The sequence below is a fragment of the Podarcis liolepis genome (genome assembly GCF_965112155.1).
Source record: "Podarcis liolepis genome assembly, chromosome: 7".
Classification (NCBI taxonomy): domain Eukaryota; kingdom Metazoa; phylum Chordata; class Lepidosauria; order Squamata; family Lacertidae; genus Podarcis; species Podarcis liolepis.
Window position 1 is genome coordinate 81531337 of NC_139561.1, and position 20170 is coordinate 81551506.

A 20170-nucleotide genomic window follows, 5' to 3' on the forward strand; every position below is an offset into this window, starting at 1 on the left:
GTTTGATCTTTTTGCAGTCCATGGGACTCTCTTAACTCTAACCAACTTATTTTAAAGAGCAAGTGGACCAATTCTTTACCCCAAACAAGTGCATTTAATGGGAGGGAGGGGATCCAGGTCACTGTGCATTTTATTACTGTACCACAAAGGAAACTGTGGACAGACATTTGTCCCCCTTTCAAAAAAGTTCATACTGTCAGGAAAACTGCCTTGGCTTCCAGAAGCCTAATCCAATTTCAGTGCTGTAACCTGATGGGACTCGTTTCCCCACATCCAGAGTTGAGAAATTGAGACTGGCACAGATTAGGAGGGACGTGTCCTTGGAGTTATTGGAAGGGGGAAGAGATTTAATTGATTTTCAACACTGTGCTTTACATTATGGTATAGCATAATTAGAATTCTAATAATTTGTGACACTGTCCTGAATCCATTGTTCCTGGGTGCTGGCAAAGTACTCCTTGCAATCCTCTATAAATTGCTCCAACTAAGCCTCTTCATGCATCAGTTCCTTGCTTGGCCCAGTGCTGTTCTCGAACTCCTTCCTGCCTCTTCAGCTCTCTAGAATGATGAAGACACTCCTGATCTCCTGCCTCCTCTTGGCCCTGCTTCCTCCAGGTGAGCAGAACCACAGCCACTGTGCTGTTCATCATGTTTCCAGGAAGGAACGGAGGGGGGTGGGGGTCAGCCATTAAAGCAGGAGAAGGAAGGAACCAGGACTTGTGGTTCCTTTGAAAGGGAGAGGAATAAAGCACAAGGGCAGATTACAAAGGATCCTCTATGATATATTGTTTTTGTTGCCAATATTCAATTTTTATTTAATCAAATGCATACAGAGGGGTGTGGCATCCCCAAGTACATTGGGGAAACAAGAAAGGCAGTAGTTCACTCTTCGATGAACCAGAATCCTGGCTCATATCTAAAGTAAAGAGTAAGTTTCTTGCATTTGTAGAAATTTATGAGAGGAGACAATGTATAGGCACAATTCTCATATTTTGGAGGGGAATTACCCAGCCCCCCATGCAAACCTTATGTTTCCTGATGTTACACACCACCCGAATCTCTGAGTGGAATCAGATCCCAGGGGTACCAGATGTGCTTACCAGAGTCTGTCATGTTTGCTGGTGCTGATGGGAGTTGTAGTACAACAACTTCGGGAGGGTTAAAGGTTTCTCCACACCTTCTCTACTGGTCCCCCCCCCCTCAGCCTGCAGGAGCCATCTTGGACAATCATTCTCTGGTCTATGCAAGGCCCACCCCCATTCAGAGTTTAAGAACTACAGAGGGAACATATATAGAAAGCATTATGTAGCTGAACAATGATCCATCTAGTCTAGCCTCTTGTTCTTGCCATGGGTCCTATGGGAAGCCCGTAAGAAAGATCTGAGTGCAACAGCTCACTTTCTGCGGTTTCCAGTAACTAGTATTCAGACAAATACTGCCTCCAGTGTTGCAGAAAAAATGTATCAATTGAGGATGGTAAACATGTATGCATCTAGTCCGCTTTTGAAGCTATCCAAGTTGGTGGCCTTTGCTGCCTCTCGTAAGATGGCGTTTGTAGCAGAAAGTGTTGTGTTCATGTACTTTGACGCAGACCTATTCCTCCTACACAGTTACTAAAGTTTTCTAAACCCATTTCCCCCCTTTCTGCAGTGACATCTCTGACATGTGAGTCTTGTTTCGGTCAAGGAAAAGATTGCAGAAATGCCACCACTGAGGAGTGTGACGATTCCAGTGACCAGTCCTGCTTGTCTGCCCTTGGAGTTGGCAAACTGTGTAAGTGAGAAGAACTTTCAACCTCTTTGATCACCAAAACGTAAATCCCCAGACTCATTTTCTAAGGCCATATCTTAGCCATAAGCCACGAAACATGACTTTTAATAAAGTAGTATTCTAGCCTCTGCATTGCCTGTAGGAGCAAGGAAGAAATTCAAGTCGGTTCATATTTAAAGGTGTGTTTACTCAATTGGCAGAGCAAAACAAAGACATCCTTCAAAATCTGCCCTTCTCCCATTTTTGCAATTCAGTTGTCCAGCCATGTAATCAATAGACAAAAGCACATACTAGGGTAAAGCGTGCATACAATAACCTGCAACAGCTTTTGTAGTTGGACTCTGTCAGGTTCCCATCTCCCAGGCCAAGTGAAAAATGACCTGCAAGGGAGAGAGCTAGTCCGCCAGGATTCACAGCCAATATAGTCAACAAACATCCTGCCCACCCCCCAGGGGGAAACCATGACTGCTTAAATCCGTATGACCCTGCAGATAGGGCCTAAGGGTAAAAATTGCATTCACACTAAATGTTGATGGGGGGGTGGGGAGTTGGAAACTGATATGAAAATGTGGAGAAATGAACTTAAAATAAGAAACCAAGAGAAACTGACCTAATTGCCTGTAGTACATGCTCCTTTTATGAGCTCCAGCATCGACTCTCATTGGTCCAGTTACAGAGTGGATTTGATTTCAATCATGATTTAAATTACTAGTCATTAAGACTTGATTTAATTTATTTATTTATTGCAGAAAGACTCATTCTTGCTGGTATAATCTTAATATTTACAATGAGATGAAGGTTTCATTTTTGGAATAATAAATTTTCAGAGTAGTTTTTACAATTATATCAAAAATTACTGATTTGGTTATACTATTAGAAATATATTGACAGATAATTATGAAATATTTATGAGGTTTAATAAATTAACTGTTTATATTTGGACAATTTTTCTGCTGTACTTTATTGGAAGGGAAAAATAATCATTTAATTAATAACAATTTAAACAATTTATTTAACTAAAACAATAACATTATAGCATATGTATCCATGTTTGTTAACTGATGTGGTTAAATGATTTTTTTAAGAAATACATTGGAGGGAGTTATAGCACACATGAAAAACTTAAAACAAATCCTTATTTCCTGATGAGGATAGCCTTTGGACTATAATGTAACTTAAATAGAAAACTATCTTTAGAAAGATTTTTCCACAAAAAGCATTTTTTTAAAAAAATACAACTTAAATTTTAAAAGTCCAATTTAAATTTTTAAAATTCTGATTTAAATTTTAAAATCAGATTATTTTGATTAAAAAAATAATAATAATTGATTTTAATCCACCCTGTCCAGTTACCTGGGCAGCCAGAAAACTTATTTCATTGATGAATTCCTTCCCATGAAACCTCCTGAACTGGTCCCATTCAATAAGGAGAAGGGTGGTAGAAACCTCTGGACAGCCAAAGGTTCTCCATTCCTGAATCACATACAACAAATAAATAGATAAAACTGGAGAAATCTCTTTCTGCTCCAAGCAGGGCCAGCTCAAGACAATTGGATACCCGAGTCAAACCATGAAATGTTCCCCACCCCACAGAAACGGAAGAAAGGGTGACTGAAGATTAGGCCTGGGCGATTTATTGATATATCACCCCAGGACCGGTATGAGGGGCAGACCGTGATGACAGCTTCACTCAGCAGTAAATCGGTGGGGGAAACCTCGCCTATCCCGAGTCCCTCTGCCTCCAGCACCCAGCACACTGAGGAAAAAGAAAACAAGCTGCAGCCTGGAGCTGGAGGCAGAGGGACTCAGGAGGGGTGGCAGTTTCATGAAAGATATATCGCTGAGTGAAATCACCATCGTGTTCTGTCCTTCCTACCAGCAGTGGGAGAAACAAGCTGCATGATGAGGCTTATAAAGGTTATTCCTCCCTCCCTCCTTAAACTGCTTGGGTTAAGAGCACACCGCTGCCCCCGCCTCAGCCAAGCAATTTTGCGGAAACCCCAAATGAGCCAGTAGTGGGGCGGGGGCTCAGTTAAAGTGCTCCCCCTCCCCTCCCCAGCTGCAAGAGCCTGGGTGGAGTGTAGGCTCCGGCCAGAGACAGCCTTGGCTGCCACCTGGCTGCTTTTTCAGCACAGGGGGAAAGACGGAAGCCACTCTGCCAGTCAAAGGCAGCCAGGCAGTGCAGGCAGCCCTGCAATGCACAGGTAGGGTGGCTTTGCAGCCTGTGCTTTGCGAATGACCACCCCACAAGGAAAGAGGCAGTGTGCCTGCACGGGCACCAGCGAGGCGGAGGGAGCCTCAGAAAGGAGCTCCGAGGTGGTATTTGATGCGGGCGGTGCTGTGGGTTAAACCACAGAGCCTAGGACTTTCCGATCAGAATGTCAGTGGTTCGAATCCCTGCGGCGGGGTGAGCTCCCGTTGCTCGGTCCCTTCTCCTGCCAACCTGGCAGTTCGAAAGCAAGTCAAAGTGCAAGTAGATAAATAGGTACCGCTCTGGCATTAAGGTAAATGGTGTTTCCGTGCGCTACTCTAGTTCGCCCGAAGTGGCTTAGTCATGCTGGCACATGACCCGGAAGCTGTACGCCGGCACCCGCGGAAAAAAGAAGCGAGATGAGCGTCGCAACCCCAGAGTCGGTCACAACTGGACCTAATGGTCAGGGGTCCCTTTACCTTTTAAACTTGCGATGGGGGACGAACTGTTTGAAAGGGACTGGAGTAAATTTGTACCATATATGAATAGACATTGCAAACATTTTTAAACATTTGCAGGATTGATTTAAAATATTTTGCTTGGTTATGATTTGATACCTGTTTACAAATATTAGAAGTAAGTCTTTTAAGTATGGAGATAAAGTAAATAGGGTGATTTAGAAATGCAAAATAAAAGTGACTGCATATGGAAGTCAGGAAGGGGGATGTGAGGAAGTGAATGCTCAATTTGAGCAAACCTATATGTGATGTAGAAACTTTATTTGGTTGTTATAAATGAAAAAAGAAATTTTAATAAACATTATATTAAAAAAGAAAAAGGAAGGAGCTCCAAGGTCCCTGTCATGAACAACAGGGACATGGGGTGGCTCAGCTGGGGGAGAGGAACTGGCGAGGAGGTGGCAGATCTTGCCTCCAAGGATCACACCACAGCTTCAAAGGCAGCAGCATCAGGCGAAGCTTTTCTTGGTGGTCAGATCCCCTGCCCCTCTGGATCCTGCCACATAAGGTGATCATCAATCCTTGCCACATGGGTGGACCAGCCCTATCTCCAGGTCTAGTAGTTTCCTATTCCAATTCTTTCTTTTATAGCACTTTTGGGGTCAAGAGTGGTTCTCAAGTCCTGCATCGATACAGAGTTGTGTGAGGAAAACTATGCCAGTGTCTCCATAAGCTCAGCACTGTACATCCAGAGCAAGTCAACCTGCTGCAATACAGATATGTGCAACAGCGGACCTCCTGAAAGTAAGTATCATCATCAGGAAAGCTGGTCCTGTAAAACTCAAGTAATGAGAGATGTCAAAGAAAGACAAACAAGTTTTTGGCAGTGTCCTGATGTCAGGGACTGGCTAGACAAGGAGGAATGGTGGCAGCCAGTCACTCCAGGAGGTGCCTGAGGGTGACACTAGGAAAGATGATTTATTTGAGCTTTATTTGGGGGGTTGAAAGTCATTCATTATCACCATTAAGAGACTTCTGACAGGAGCTTCACAAGATCATTATTGATAGCGTGCAAACCCACTCACCATGACAATGTGATGATCCAGCGAGTGAGAAGGCCAGCGAGTGATACCTCTGGATTGGCCAGGCCTTCTACAAACATCCGCAACATGGGCTCCTATCTTCGCCAACAGAACAGTGCTTTCCAAGAGGATATTTGCATTATTTAACAACATAGAATAGTAAAAGAAAGACTGCAGATAGAACAAAACCAAAAACCATGTATCAATAACAAGATTACTTGAACAGCATGCAGCATTCATGAGCAAATATTACAAGGAAGCTTCACAGTTCTACCTTAGTCCTAGAAACATTCCTCACATGTTGTTACTCACAGTCCCTCTTCTGCAGCAGCTTCTGATATTTACAACCCTACTCTTTCCTTCAAAGAGCTTAAGGTGGCGTGTCTGGCTCTCCTGCTCACCATTTTAGCCTCAAACACCTGTGTGAAATAAGTCAGGCTAAGGGGCAGTATCTGGCCCCAGGTCACCCAGCAAGTGTTGTGGCTCAAGAACAGATTTGAACTCTGGTCTCCTCCCACCCTTGTTCCTGATTTAGATGTTCACAATCCCTTGTTCCTGATGTAGATCTTCATTCACCCCTCCTTCCTTGGTGGTTCTCCTTAGCATTCCCAACACCCTTGTGTAAGCTTTTATTGTAAACACTATAACAACACTAGGACAAAGATTTCTGGGAGTGGTAGTTTCTTAAGGGTGCTGAGGGTTAATTGGAAAACCCCGATTCCCCTCACAGAGCTATGGATTAACAAACAAACCCCACACGATAGTTCTTATTAGCTCCCAAAACTAAGCACATGTTTTCCCAGAAGTGATTTTTAAGGATAAAACTACTAAGAGCTTTCTTTCTCTTTACCACTCTAAGGAAGAGGGCCATTTTGTAGAATTTTATCATCATTTGTGTCCATCCGTGGCTACCATTTTGTCTCTCAGAATGCCCCCCCCCCCGGGAAGAAGAAGAAGAGTTTGGATTTGATATCCCGCCTTTCACACTGAGTGGTGCTCAGTGCTAAGCCCAATTGCTTAAAGTGGTATCCCTGTGCTTGAAATGTATGCTGTGAATGTGGCCCCTGTCAGAAATCTCTTGCACCATGCCTTAATGTAGCCCTGGATGAATGGAGCATGGCTGAAGCACGCCACTTGCAGAAGTGCTAGAAGGTGGTACACATCCATCTTGGAAGGGGAAGCGCAATTCCCACCCCTCACATACAGCAAGTTGTGGTTTGCATCTTCAAAAGAAATACATTGACTAATTGCAATGTTGGTGTGGTGATTGTTTTCCAGTGCCTGAGACCGAGACAAGGGAGCCCAATGGGCTGAAGTGCCCGAGTTGCATCAACATCTTTTCAGACAAGTGTGAGAGCAATAAGACGGTCAGCTGCAGAAATGATGAGGATCAATGCTTCTATCTTGCGGCTAGCATGGACTTTGGTGAGTCTTGTATGATGGAGTTCAGCTACGGCCCCATCTGTAAGCATAGATTTTGTTAAATAAAACTACATCTTAAAATTTGCACTTTAAATTGGAGGGGGGCAGGATGGAGACCCACAGGCCCAGGGGCCAAAGGCATTCCTCTAGGACTCTCTCTCTCTCTCTGGCCTTTGGGATCCACCTTAGCCACACCTCCTCTCCCTAGGCCACACCCCTGACAAGCCCCACTTCATAGCCTACCTGTATGCTTTGGCCTGGCTGGATTGTTGCCCCTGAATCTTGGTTACCTGGAGGGAGAACAGAGAGGGGGGGTTGACTGTATCTAGAAAATAGCCTGCCGTGTAAAGGTGAATTTTACTTCTGTTTCCATTGGCATGTGGACCTCCCAGAAGGTCACCCAGACTGGAAAAAGGCTCTTGGTCTGAGAAAAGTTGCCTACCCTTCTGTTTCAGGGAGTGGGTTTTGGATTCCAAAAATATATCTGTGTTTTTCCCAACAGGGGGAAGCAGCATCCTGGGCGCTGTCCGAGGCTGTGCAACAGCTAGTGTGTGTGACTACCTGGATGGGTTGCTGGAGACTGATATTGGATCATTGGGATTTGACATCATTCAAGCAGAGTGCACTGAAGCAGCGGACGAGGATGCCACAGAAGACCTAGGGGTTGAAGAAGGGGAGGTCTCAGCCTGAGGACTCCCAGGCTTTCTTTCTAGAAGTCTAGAAGCTCCTCCTCATAGACAGGCTGTAGTTGACTTTTTTCATGCACAAATGAGGTCATTGAATCATTTCCAAAATAAATATATATGGCAAATCACGTATGCTGTATCATTTTACCAAAAGCAACATTTCTTGGGGGAAATAATAGTGCTTGGAGATGGGAGATAGCTTTGGCAGCGAGCAGGGGTGAAATCCCTGGCCAGACTTTCAGGTCAAATTTTAATCAATAATTAGTCGACTTTGGGTGGTGCATCCCATTTCTCCACTTAAGGTAACATGGGGAGAAAAAAGAAAGGGAAGGAAGATAAAGTCCCTACCTGAGAAGAATGGCAGACTTTGGGCTGCCTTGCTGTCAAGAGTGGTATATCCTATTTCGCCACTAGAGGTAAAATGGGGAGTGCCACAGCAGATGTGCTGCGCAACCCCCACCAAAGCTCAATCACTCAATGAGTACAGCATATTCTCTTCTGCAAAACCATGTAAATATTCTAAGGTATTTACTTTGACGTTTGTTGTGGCCTGTCCCTCTTGTACAAATTCAGATACGTTTTAAAGTCTCATTTTGAAATTCCTGGGAGAGATTAATCAATCACAGTCCTATACTGGGACACATTTCAGTCATGTAACAGTTCAGACTGAATGTTGAGGCAGACAATTTGGTCTCACAGTTAAAGAGAGCCAGCAAGCTTTGCCTCCATTTTTTAGGGGGACTCGGGTTTCTCCTGGTTCCACAAAAGTTTGAGTTAACTCTTTCTTAGTAAAAACACAATTTTCACAGAGTGCCAGGCCTAATGAACAGCTCATTTCCCATGGGTTTTACTCCATGAAATCGGTTACCAAGACGAAAGATCCCCAAACACCTCGCATCTGTCTAAGTCTCCTATCCAGGGCTTTTCCCTTGACTGAGACTGTGTGCAGCTGATCTCACCTCTACCTTTTTCATGCCCTTCCTGGGGTTTTTTGGGGGGTGGAGCAGAAGGGAAGTAGCCTGTTGCAGGAGGAGGAGGAGGAGACACCTGTGACCAGAGGCACCAACCTGAGCCCCAGTATGTGGGTGCCCCACACACAGAAGCACAACATGATGGCATGACATCACGTCATGCCATCACCTGCTGCCCTTCAAGTAGAGATGTGTATTGATGCTTGGAAAAGTTGTATTTATTAGATATTATCCTCCCTTCCTCATGTTTGTAAGTTCAGCAGAGTGTATCCCTTTGCTGCTTAAAAAGTCTTTCCTCCCCCCCCCCTTAAAACAATAATCACACAGATTCTTGCTTGAAAAAGGTAAAGATAACATATACTCATTCAGAATACTTGTTGAATAGTAACAGATACTGTAGCACCCTGCTTGTGGTTAACGCTTAGCTGGAATGAAATATTCAACGCAGCAATAGAGAAATTAATAATTTATTTGTCAGACAAATAAATGAGAGACACACTGGTATATGGATACCAAAGCTCTGCCCACTCCAGCCCTGATGGCCAGCACTTATATTCCCTCAGCCCAGCCCCCTTGCTCCTCCTTTGGCTGCCTCTGTCCAATCAGCCTGGTTGAAATTCCTATTGGCTGTTTGCTAGAACCAATCATAAAAGATACACCCGTTTCCTATTACCTTTTATGGGAGACAAAGAGCTATATTTCCTTCTATCCATAAATGGCAGACAAGTAGCCATATATCTCACATTTACCTCGACCAGGCACCTTAATTACCAGATAACCTTTGGCCCCTGCTGCCCTATTCACTGCAAAACAGATGGCTAAAGCAGATGGTGCATGGTTTTTAATTTTTATCTTAAAGAGATCTTGGGTTCACCTTCTCACACACCATCTATGAAATAAGAATCTAACATAAGAATCTAACATTTCTTACTTTCTAAATCCTTTGCATAATTACATTTAAGCCAATATATTTCATACATAACATAGATAGATTTTTAGAAGGAAAGGAACTTAGTAAAAAGGAATTTAGTAAAAGCTAAGTTCTCTAAGTTCTCTGAAGCTTCAAAGCAGCTTCAGAGAGAAGCCTCTTTCCTTAGCCAGCTGCTGTTTCTATTAGCTCTTGCCCTTTTAACCTTATCAAAATGTGGCTCAAGTTTAATGGGAGGCACAATAATTCTTACTATTTACCAACTCTTAATTGTGTTTTTGCAGCTTGATTGTATTGTGTAATTTGTATGGTCAGTGTGACCTTTTGATCCCAGCCTGTAATTTCCTTTTACAACCCTGAAGCGCTGCTTATAGATCAGTGGGGCCCTTAAACAGGAAGATAAACAGCTGCCAGAGTATTCAGCTGGTTTCTGCCTGGCATGAGAGATACAAAACATTTACAAATATATTTTTTAAGCTCATTTTAAAAATGCTGGTCTTCATCAGATGCCTCATTCCCCCCTTTCAAGCTCAAGGACCTTCATCCCAAGTGTCCTTGATAGCTTGACCTTCATCATATTCCTGAGGTAAAGCTCTGTATAGGGCCATGATATGAGGTAAAGTTTCATTTGAAATCATCTTGCTAATTGTACTTCTAAAACATGAAATGATACATGGCACCATACATAAAACCATTACTACTACCGTCAAGAAAAACAAGCAAGACAATAGTGTCCCTTTGAGTCCTGCAACATTAGGTAACCAATTGGTGAGCCATCCCATATCCCATCCGTCCCATATTTGTACTGGGACATGTGCTATACTCTCCATCTTTGTGGCCAACACACGGATTGCCTCACCATTATCAGAAATGTTAAAGCAACAGGCATTCCCTGCCAAGTTCAAGACTCCACATAGGCCTCCCTGCCTGGCAAGTACATAATCCATTCCCATTTTCAGCTGCAAAATGGCGGCTCTACTTTCATCCAACTGTTGTGCAATAAGTCTCAAACTCTGGGCCGTTGCATTGGTTACAAGTTCCACTACTGCTTGCAATCGAATTATTCTGTTTAGATTATAAATAGGATCCCGTGACCCTTGTATGAGCTCATCAGGATTCCAGGAGGCAGGATCATAATAGGCTATAATGCGCTCTGGTGGCCAATCATCAGTATCACTCCAACTTTGGGTACTTCCTCCTGCTATATGAGAAATATCAGTGTTTCTTCGTGTACGCTTGGCCGAACTAGTGGGCATAATCCACATTGGTGGTAATACCCATCCCAGGAAACAATTCCCACTCCATTTGGAAGGGAGTTGCTTGTATGCCCATTCTCCACATATCCACCACAACCATCAGGTCTGAGGTTTTTGGTACGTGGAGTGCATAAGGCAAAATATCAAAAGGGGTATAGAGTTCACAGTGCAGTATGTTAGATTGCCTTTTGCTGTCACAGTTATGTTCCACACCATTTTCCATGCATGAATAAAAGGAGGTGCACAGGGCAAGGTATTCCGAGTTCGATAGGTAGTACCATTTGCCCAGGTTTGACTATTCTTAATATAATCCCAAGTATAGTGGCAATGAGAAGAGCCTACCATGGTAGAATCAGATGCATCTGATGATTTATGTATCAGATGCAGCTGATTCTACCAATACAGCAGCTTTGTCCAGAGGGGCTTGAAATGGTGATCCAGTTACAAAGACATACTTTGGTCAAGCTTATGATGGAGTATGAGCTTTGGAGCTCAGACAAACTGATGGTTCTACATTGCTGGAAGAATGATGAGAGAGCAAAGTGCCCAAACCCTCAACAAAATGGGGCACAGTGGGTGAAATATACTTGGAGTCGAGTGTGGATTTCATGCCCTTTATTCAGCTCATAGTAGCGAGGACTGGAAGTTCCCCCAACTGTCTGCTTTATATACATTATTTACACAATGGGCCCCACATGATTGGCTTATTCCGGTATTCACCTGTAGGCGGCCTATCAGGTTGTGGATTCACTACCACCTGGAGCTGGATTGGGTGGCTCCTGTGGACCAATCAGACTGCTGCATTCTGAATCCTATTGTTCAAGGACCAATCAGACTGCTTTATTTTTGATCCTATTCAACTCAGTACATAACACCCCTCCCCTCTAAGTTCCAGTCCTGCCCGGGAGGTTGCATTCATAGTCCTCAACGTATGCTAGCCACCTATGTATGCATTGCAGCCTAGGGTGTTCCCTGGTCAGGGGTTTGGGTTCTGGCTCGTGTTCCGAGGATGCTGGCTGTGATGCGGACATTTGGTCTGGTGCAACCGGCTTGCTCAGTCATGGCTCTGGTTCCAGTGTCCTTTCGGCCTCACGGGTCCTCTCTGTATTTACTGATTCTGCCTTCCCTGCAGCCCCTCCTGCTCTAAGGGCCTCACTGTCCCACTGTTCCCTTGGGACCCCTCTGACCTGTCCTCCTCCTGGTTTTCTCCCGGGAATCGTCGCCATAGCTGGTTGCAGTGGCAGTGCCAGCATTGCCCCCCCCCTGTTAGCACCTCGTACAACACGGGGCCAGTGACCCTGGTGACTGTGGCGGGTACCCATGCCGGGCCTGCCTGCAAATTCTTTGCATACACTGGGTCCTGGGCCACAAAGGTCCAGGGGTTCCTGCCTTCTCCACCACTACCTCATCCTGAACTCATAGTAGCGAGGACTGGAAGTTCCCCCCAACTGTCTGCTTTATATACATTATTTACACAATGGGCCCCACGTGATTGGCTAATTCTGGGATTCACCTGTAGGCCAATCAGGTTGCGGATTCACTTCCACCTGGAGCTGGATTGGGTGGCTCTTGCGGACCAAACAGACTGCTGCATTCTGGTTCCTATTGTTCTAGGACCAATCAGACTGCTTTATTTTGGATAATACTCAACTCAGTACATAACAGTGAGAGTTCATTCTTGGAAACTTACAGGAAGAAACTCACAGGGCTTCAGCTCCTGTCATTTGCCTATCTAGCAAACATGCATTGTTGGTTTGGTTGCATGGTAAATATCCCACACTTCACAGGCGGGTGGCAGTCCCCTCAGAAGGCGGAGCACATCACCTGCAGGAGAGGCAAGGAAAGTCCGCCTTCTCATTCACCTCTCACCATGCCCAGTCACGCTATCTTTCACCAGGACTTCAGCACCACGTCTCTAGATCCATGGGGAGAAGTAGGCAGGGGCATGTTAGCAGATGAGGAAGCAGACGGAGGAAGAGGCCTCGTGGCATTCTATGTAGTCTTACAAAAATATAAATGCTAGTCTTCACACAATATAGCCAAACATTTTCTGATGTCCCCCTTGTTATCCCAAAGAACGATGTACTACCTGCACCCCCCTCTCCTAGGCCCTGTAGAGGGACATGCAGTGGCTGCATTTGGCCCCCAGGTCAGCGGTTCCCCACTCCTGGTATAGATTACTCAAGGCCTCCATAGTTTCCCGATTTTCTCTCTCCTTTGGCTTCCCTTACTCAGCCAAATGAACAGCTTGGTGATTTTAGAAAGAAATTGTGAAACCATGTTTCTTCAGCAGGTACATTGCGAATCCCCTCGTCTTCAGCAGGTACACTGGGTGAGCACCACTTTGAGGCAATCAAAATTTGGGCTAATGTTAGATTTCTCACAAGCTTCAACTGGCACAGCTTGCATCAGCCTGCTGAACCAGTCCAGCTGTTCCAGAACTCTGTTGTCCCAATGGCCAGCAAGATGCCTGTGCAAAGCCTCAAAGCAGGACTGGACAGCAACACAAAAGTTGGTCCCATCCTGTCCCCCCGCTTGTGATTCCCACCAACTGACATTCACAGGAATACAGTCTCCAACACTTGAGGAAGAACATGGCCAAATTGGTTAGTAGCCATTGATAGCCTTATCCTCCATCAGTTTCTTCTAATCCTCAATCAAACACATCCACGTTGCTGCCCATTTTTACTTCCTGAGAGCAAATTCCAGAGTTTAACCATATGCTATTTCAAACAGTACAGTGGACCCTCGGGTTACGTTACCTTTGGGTAACGTAACTTTTGGGTTGAGGATGTAGTAAACCAGGAAGTGGGTTTGCCACTCGAGCTCACGCAGAAGTGCTCCACGCACCTCACGAATGCACAGAAGTGCTCCATGGCGCTGCACACATAAGGAGAACAGGCGCGTCAGGTTACGAATATTTCAGGATACGGCCAGGCCTACGGAACAGATCCCATTCGTAACCAGAGGTACCACTGTACTTTCTTCCATCTTTCTCAAAGCTTCCAACATTAACTGTCATTGGCTGCCCACAAATTCCAGTACTGTGAGAAAGGAATAAAAGCTTTTCTCTCTCCTGTTGCACTAAAGGCTTCCTGTGAATTGAAAGCTGACTAAACCTCAGGTGTGTAGGGAGCTACAAGAATTGCCCCAGCCAAAGGATCTCAGTGCTTCAGGTGTAGCATAGGGGTTTGTGCACTCCACAAGGCACTTTTGGCTCACATTGCTCAGGGATCAGTGGAAATAAACATAAGCACCTTGAATGTGACGTGGCAGCAAATTGGCAACCAGTGCCACTGTCTCAGCAACAGAGTGACACGTAGACAGTAGCCTGCTGCTATGAGCACTCTGGCTGTTATGTTATGCCCTAGCTGCAGCTTCTGGACCTGATACAAAGACTGCATGCTGCCACAATCAAGTCTTGAAGTTACCAGTGCATGAACCCCTGTGTCCAGGCTCCCAAGCAATTGACCTATCTCCAAGACCCAGGAATCACTCATTCATAAGGCCTCCAGTTTTTCATGGTTCAAGCTCAGTTTGTTGGCTGTCATGCACCATGGCATCCAAGCACGAATCCAGAGTTTCACGCCAAAACTCCAGTTGACTCTTCCCAACAGCTTCATATTGATGTTCAAGAGCCACTGCATACCCTCCAACATTCCTCAGATGAAAACATGGACATTTCTCACTCCCCACAACTGACCCCCCCCCATTTTTGTCCCCCACCCCATGCCCCCACACAGCATTTTCTATCAAAAGAATGGCAAGTTCCACAGCCACATCACGAACAGGACACAGCACGTACATCCTTCACTGACCTGAGAATACCCCATTATCCCAGTTTTATTTTATTTCATGTTTGGTACATTTACGAGAGAAAAGCATGCACCAATAAATAAATTTTAGAAAGTGGCAACATTGGACACAAACATACAAGATTTTTGGGGTAGAAGGGAAATCTGAAATTGAAATCAAACCTTTATTAGGCATTATGCAAATAAAACCATAAAAGAGAAAATAACATGTAAGAGCCTTGAAATATATATAAAAAGGCAGCAGTTGGCTACATACATATATATATATATACATATAGAATCAGTGGTTTTCCTTGTTAACCTGCTCCTTGGAGGGCTGCTACCAAAAACTCAGCTACCCCCGCCGTTACCCTTTGGTCAACATCGGATAGGCAGAATCCCACACATTCACCTTGTTGGGGTTCCAGACCACCCAAAAGAGGGGACAGCACGCGTTGACGGAGCGTACTGTACAATGGGCAATGAAAGAGAATATGCTCTACAGTGTCCGGGACATTCATAGAGCATCTGCAGAATCTTTTGTTTCTAGGGATGTTTTGATATCTTCCCCAGACAAGTGCTGAGGGAAAAACATTCAACCGGGCCAGCATAAAAGCCCTACGTTGGGCTGGGATTATTAATTTAGTGACGTAATTGGCTCTGCTATCTAAGATATTTAAATCATAGAATATGGGGGAGCAAATTTTGTTTACAGCTGCCATAATATTTTGTCTCTCGACATCCTTTAGTCTAGTTAGGATATTATGGAAAATGTATTGCTCATTAGAATTGTACAGGGGCTCCAGCTCGATGCCTAAAGATTCAATCTTTTTTTCGAGGTACTGATACCATCTTGATTTATAGGAGTCTTTGAGCAAATCAGCGAGCAGGCTTGATGGGGAGCAACAAAAATGGCAGCGTAACCAGTACTTTATTGAGGTGGACCAGGCCCAGTATTCCATTGTGTGTATGCCTATTTCTGCACACATTGTTTCATATTTGATCACAGCTGGGAGTCCAAGAATACGTCTCAGAAAGCTGGAGTGAATCTTTTTTAAATCACTGTTATATGCTTGGACCCATAGCGGGATTCCATAGAGTATCTGGGCTTGCACTTTTGTTTGAAATATCTGGTTAGCCGCAGGAATAAATTGATTACCTTTCTGATAATAAAAATGGGCAACTGCTGATGAAGTGCACTTTGCCTGTTTTATGGCGTTTGTGCGATGATTTGCCCACCCTAAATTGCTCTGGAATAAGATTCCCAGATACCTATAGATTTTTACATGTTGGATTTCTTGCCCTCTTATTTTCCATTTCTCTAGTTTCCAACCATTCGAGAAGACCAAAATTTTTGTCTTCTCATAATTTATAGAGAGTTTATTACATTCGCAGTAAAGGATCAGAGAAGATATAAGACGTTTCAGACCCAAACTCGTTAATGATAGTAGGACTGCATCGTCTGCGTATAATAAGAGAGGAACTGGTTTCTGATTAAGTTTAGGGGCATGTGATTCTATTTTTTGAAGGTGATCTGGCAAGTCTGATAAAAATAAATTAAATAGAAAGGGGGAAAGAATACACCCTTGTTTTACCCCTTTCGAGTTTGGGATGTCTGATGAAAGGTGACCTTTGGTGTTAAGTTTGACTTGACAGACATTGGAAGAGTATAGATTTTGTATTAAAGTCAATAAGCGCTGATCAATTTTTAATTCTGCAAGTTTCCTCCACAGCTTTGGGCGGTCAATTGAGTCGAATGCACCACGAAAATCTACAAAAGCAGCATATATCTTAGATTGCCTTTGGGATCTATATTTTTCAACCAAATGCATAAGTATAAGGCAGTGGTCTAATGTAGAGCAACCTTTGGAGAAACCTATTTGTTCTTTCCCTGGTAAATTTAGGTTTTTCATCCAGGTAAGGAGTTTAGATAAAAGGTGCTTAGCGTAGATTTTCCCTATCACTGATAATAAGCTTATCAGTCTATAATTCCTTGGTTCTTTTGGGTCACCATTTTTAAAGATTGGGATAATTATTGATCTTAACCATATCTCAGGTATGATCCCATCTTTGTCTATGAGAGTAAACAATTGAGCTAAGGGTTCTGCCCACCAATCTATATAGGTCTTGAATAATTCTATTGGTAGACCGTCTGGCCCAGGAGATTTCCCCGATTTGAAATTTTTAACTATCTCTCTAATTTCCACTTCTTCTACCCTTGGCCACTCCTGGAGTTCATTGATTTTATTTTTAGTGGTCTCATTTCCTTTAGGTTCACTATGTAGATTGTTAAAGACAGATGTAAAGTATTGGGACCATTTGGTTTCTGCAATTGGTGATTGGGTTAATTGATTTTCGGCTTTCAATCCTCCGTACACTAGATTCCAGAACGCTTTGTTGTTTTTACTCTGAATTGAGTCGAATAATTGTAGCCATTTTTGGGTTGCATATTTCTGTTTCTTTTCGGCCAGAATGTAATGATATTTTCTTTTTTCATCAAGATAAGAGGGCTCTAGTTTAGTGCGATTATTTTTAAATGTTTGGCGCAGTTTTCTTTTTAGCTGGAAACATTCATCGTCAAACCAGGGGCTGGCGCTATGTTTAAGTATCCAAACTTTAAGTGGAGTACTAAGTTCTACAAACATTTGAAAAATTTCATTATAGATTTTCGGAATATCACTGTAGGGATTAGTGGTCTTTAAATTGGATAGTACTTGTTTTCTCAGGTTGGCTGTAAGCTTTTGCCCCACTGCTGCACTCATTTCCTGGGACCATTTTAATTGAGTCATTTGTTTGTATTGAGAAGGTTCTATGATATTATACTTGGTTATTTTGGTTTCGTCCTTTAAATTAATAGACAACGATAATGGCTGATGGTCGCTTTCAGTACGCGTTCCAATTTTGAGGTCCATGATCGAATTTATAATATTATAAGGAACAAGAATATAGTCGATGACACTGCATCCTCGGGGGGAGAAGTATGTAAACTCCCCGCTTCTATCGCCTTTTGTTGAACCGTTCACAATCTGCAAATTAAAGTTGTTACACAATTCAAGTAGGCGTAAGCCTTCGTTGTTTACAACCCTATCTCTGGAGGAACGTCCTATTTTCAGGGCATGTGCGATATCATTATCAGTGTTCCAATTTAGTTTACTACATAGTTGTTCATTGTTGATTCCCACTCTAGCATTAAAATCACCTGCTATTATCAGTGAGGCATTTGGGTATTTATCGGTCAAATTTTCTATGTAGGAGGTTAGTTGTGACCAATTTTCACTGCTGCTGTTGTTTTTGGTTGGGGGGATATAGACATTTACAAGTAGCAAAGTTTCGTCTTTTTGTGTTAAAAGTAGAGCTTGTGCAAGTGGTAAGCATTTTCCTAGGTGCTTGATTTCAAACCCTAGGTTGTCTTTGATCATACAACAGAACCCAGCTTTCGGCCGGCCCTTCGTATTTGTTTTCAATGCGGGTTTCGTATAGGAGGTGAATCCATTAATTTTAATATCTCTAGTTAACCATGTTTCTTGTAAAAGTATTAATTCAAAATCTTTAAAGAAGTTCATTAGGTCTGGGTCTCCGCCTTTGTTTCCCCACCCTGCAATATTCCAGGACAGTAAGCGTAGAATCCGTTTTTGAGTTGGTGGCTGATTGACAGCATTTAGTCATTCTAGTTCTGTTATTGAGTCCAGCGAGGGATTTTGTCTTGTGCAAATACAGCCATTTGTCGCTGCTTTCGGTGGGGAGGGTAATGGTGGATCTTTTTGATTCTTTTTTAGAGTACGGGGAATTAAAATTTCCTCCCTTTCTTGATTTTCTTCCTTAACTGTTCCTTGTTCCTGAGAGATTTCTGTGGTTGGTGGACTGTTATGGACAGTAGGACTGTTTTCAGTCTCTACTTCCATTTCTTTGGCCTCATTTGGTGTTGAGCTCAGTGTGCCAGGTCTGTTGGAGGTCATCTTTTGTTCGGCAATGTTAGAATCCTTTGTAGTACTTAAATAAAGGGTACCTATTTCGTTTGGAGCTAGTATTTGATATCTCAGCCAGGAATTTGTGGTCTCTTTACTGGAGTTTTTCCTTGCCATTTCATATTTTAAAGGAGGCTGGATTTGAAACTCTGCATCTATACTTTTAAAAGTTCCATTAATAGCTCTCTTTTTGACTATGCATTTTGGGGAGAAGGCTGGTAAGTGTGAAGTTTGATTGTGTATTGTTTCTACTGCATTTTGTTGACCTTGTTGGTGAATTTCGGTCAATCTGGCCTGCAGTTTCGTCAATTTACTGAGTATATTTATTTGTTCTTTATCTGGTAACTTGGTAAAATTACTCAGCAGATCTTCTTCTTCTGGGACTGTCCAGTCTATTGTGTCAAAAGCGAGGTTGTTGTTTGATGCTACAGTCGCTTGGTTTGGGAGCTTGGATTTTTCTTGCGTGATTTCCCGGGTAGCTGGCTGCGGTTTCTCCCATCTGCTGAGTTCTTCCACGGGAGTAGGGCAGATGTCGGCTTCTGGTGGAATGGCCTTGTTCATCTTATTTTGTCTTTTAGATGCGATCAATGGACTGAGTGATATGTCTTCGAAGTGTCGACGCGGAATAATTCCTTTCTGGGCTAAATTAGCCTTTTCCCTTAAGATTTTGGTTGGAATTCTATGACTACCAAATCTTAGTAGTACTTTTTTGGAGTATCCATCGTTAGTGAGCCTCTTGATTGCTTTTAAGTCAATACTTCCACCCTCAAGGCCTAGGAGCAGATTTAGGTGATGTCTGGCCCAGAAGGATGACTCCAGTAAGGTAGGGGCCCTCTATATGGAAAAATGTGGAGAACAATCTCACATGGCCTCAATATCAGGTTGAGTGAGTGAGGGGGTCTTCCTCTGGTTTTTGGCTGGTTTAGAGGTATAAATTTGTATTTGTTCTGTTTACCTCCAGGGCTTGTTAAGGATGGCGAAAAGGGAGTGAGTTGCCTCCTTTCATCTGGGTTATCCAGCTTCTTGGAGATGTTTTGTAATTGTTCAAAGATTTTTTGAACTGTTTGAGCAGTCAATAGGCAGCATTCCTCCAGCAGCTCCACCTTTCTACCAATTAGTGCTTGTGCCTCGATTATGGGAGTAGTAGCCTTGTCCTCATTTATCTCTAAGGATATCTCTTCAGCTGTCTTTCCATGTAAAGAGTTGGGGAAAGTTTTAGGAGGGAATATGTGCTGTTTTTGAGGTAGCAGGTAATTATCTAGATTACTCTGTTTGAAGCCAGAGGGCTCTGCGTCAGTTTCTATATCAGGACACCTGAGTCTTTTGGCTCTTCTCATTGCTAGATTCTTCTTAAATCAATGAGATCAGACTTCTAAATAGAGTGATAAAGTGCTAAAGTGCTAAAGTTTTCAGGTCGCAATCTCATTCAATTCTCGTTCAGTCCTGGCTGGGCTGCTGCGAGGAGTTTTAAAACTGGGTCCAATTAGAGCACTCCTTTAAGGTATCCCCCCCCCTTCTTCTCGGTTTGTTAAAACAACTGGGATGTTTGGGGGTCCACGAAGTTTGAGGTGGTGGGAAAAATTTGTGGTTTTATGAATTTGTAGTTTTTAGGGTTAAAAGCCCACTAGAAGTCCTTAAAGATCCTTG

General features: G+C 43.4%; 1 protein-coding gene across 1 annotated transcript in view; it reads left to right on the plus strand.

Annotated features, from left to right (window-relative positions):
• The first annotated feature begins 417 nt into the window (after window positions 1-417).
• The window catches only part of LOC310712511 (phospholipase A2 inhibitor NAI-like), an 86948-nt gene continuing 67195 nt past the window's right edge, over window positions 418-20170 (plus strand). Inside the window, exons 1-4 of the mRNA XM_083515652.1 lie at window positions 418-615; window positions 1651-1773; window positions 5071-5223; window positions 6780-6868. Of these exons, the coding sequence (XP_083371778.1) occupies window positions 564-615; window positions 1651-1773; window positions 5071-5223; window positions 6780-6868 (417 nt within the window). The 5' untranslated portion in view covers window positions 418-563. The remainder of the gene's footprint in view (window positions 616-1650; window positions 1774-5070; window positions 5224-6779; window positions 6869-20170) is intronic.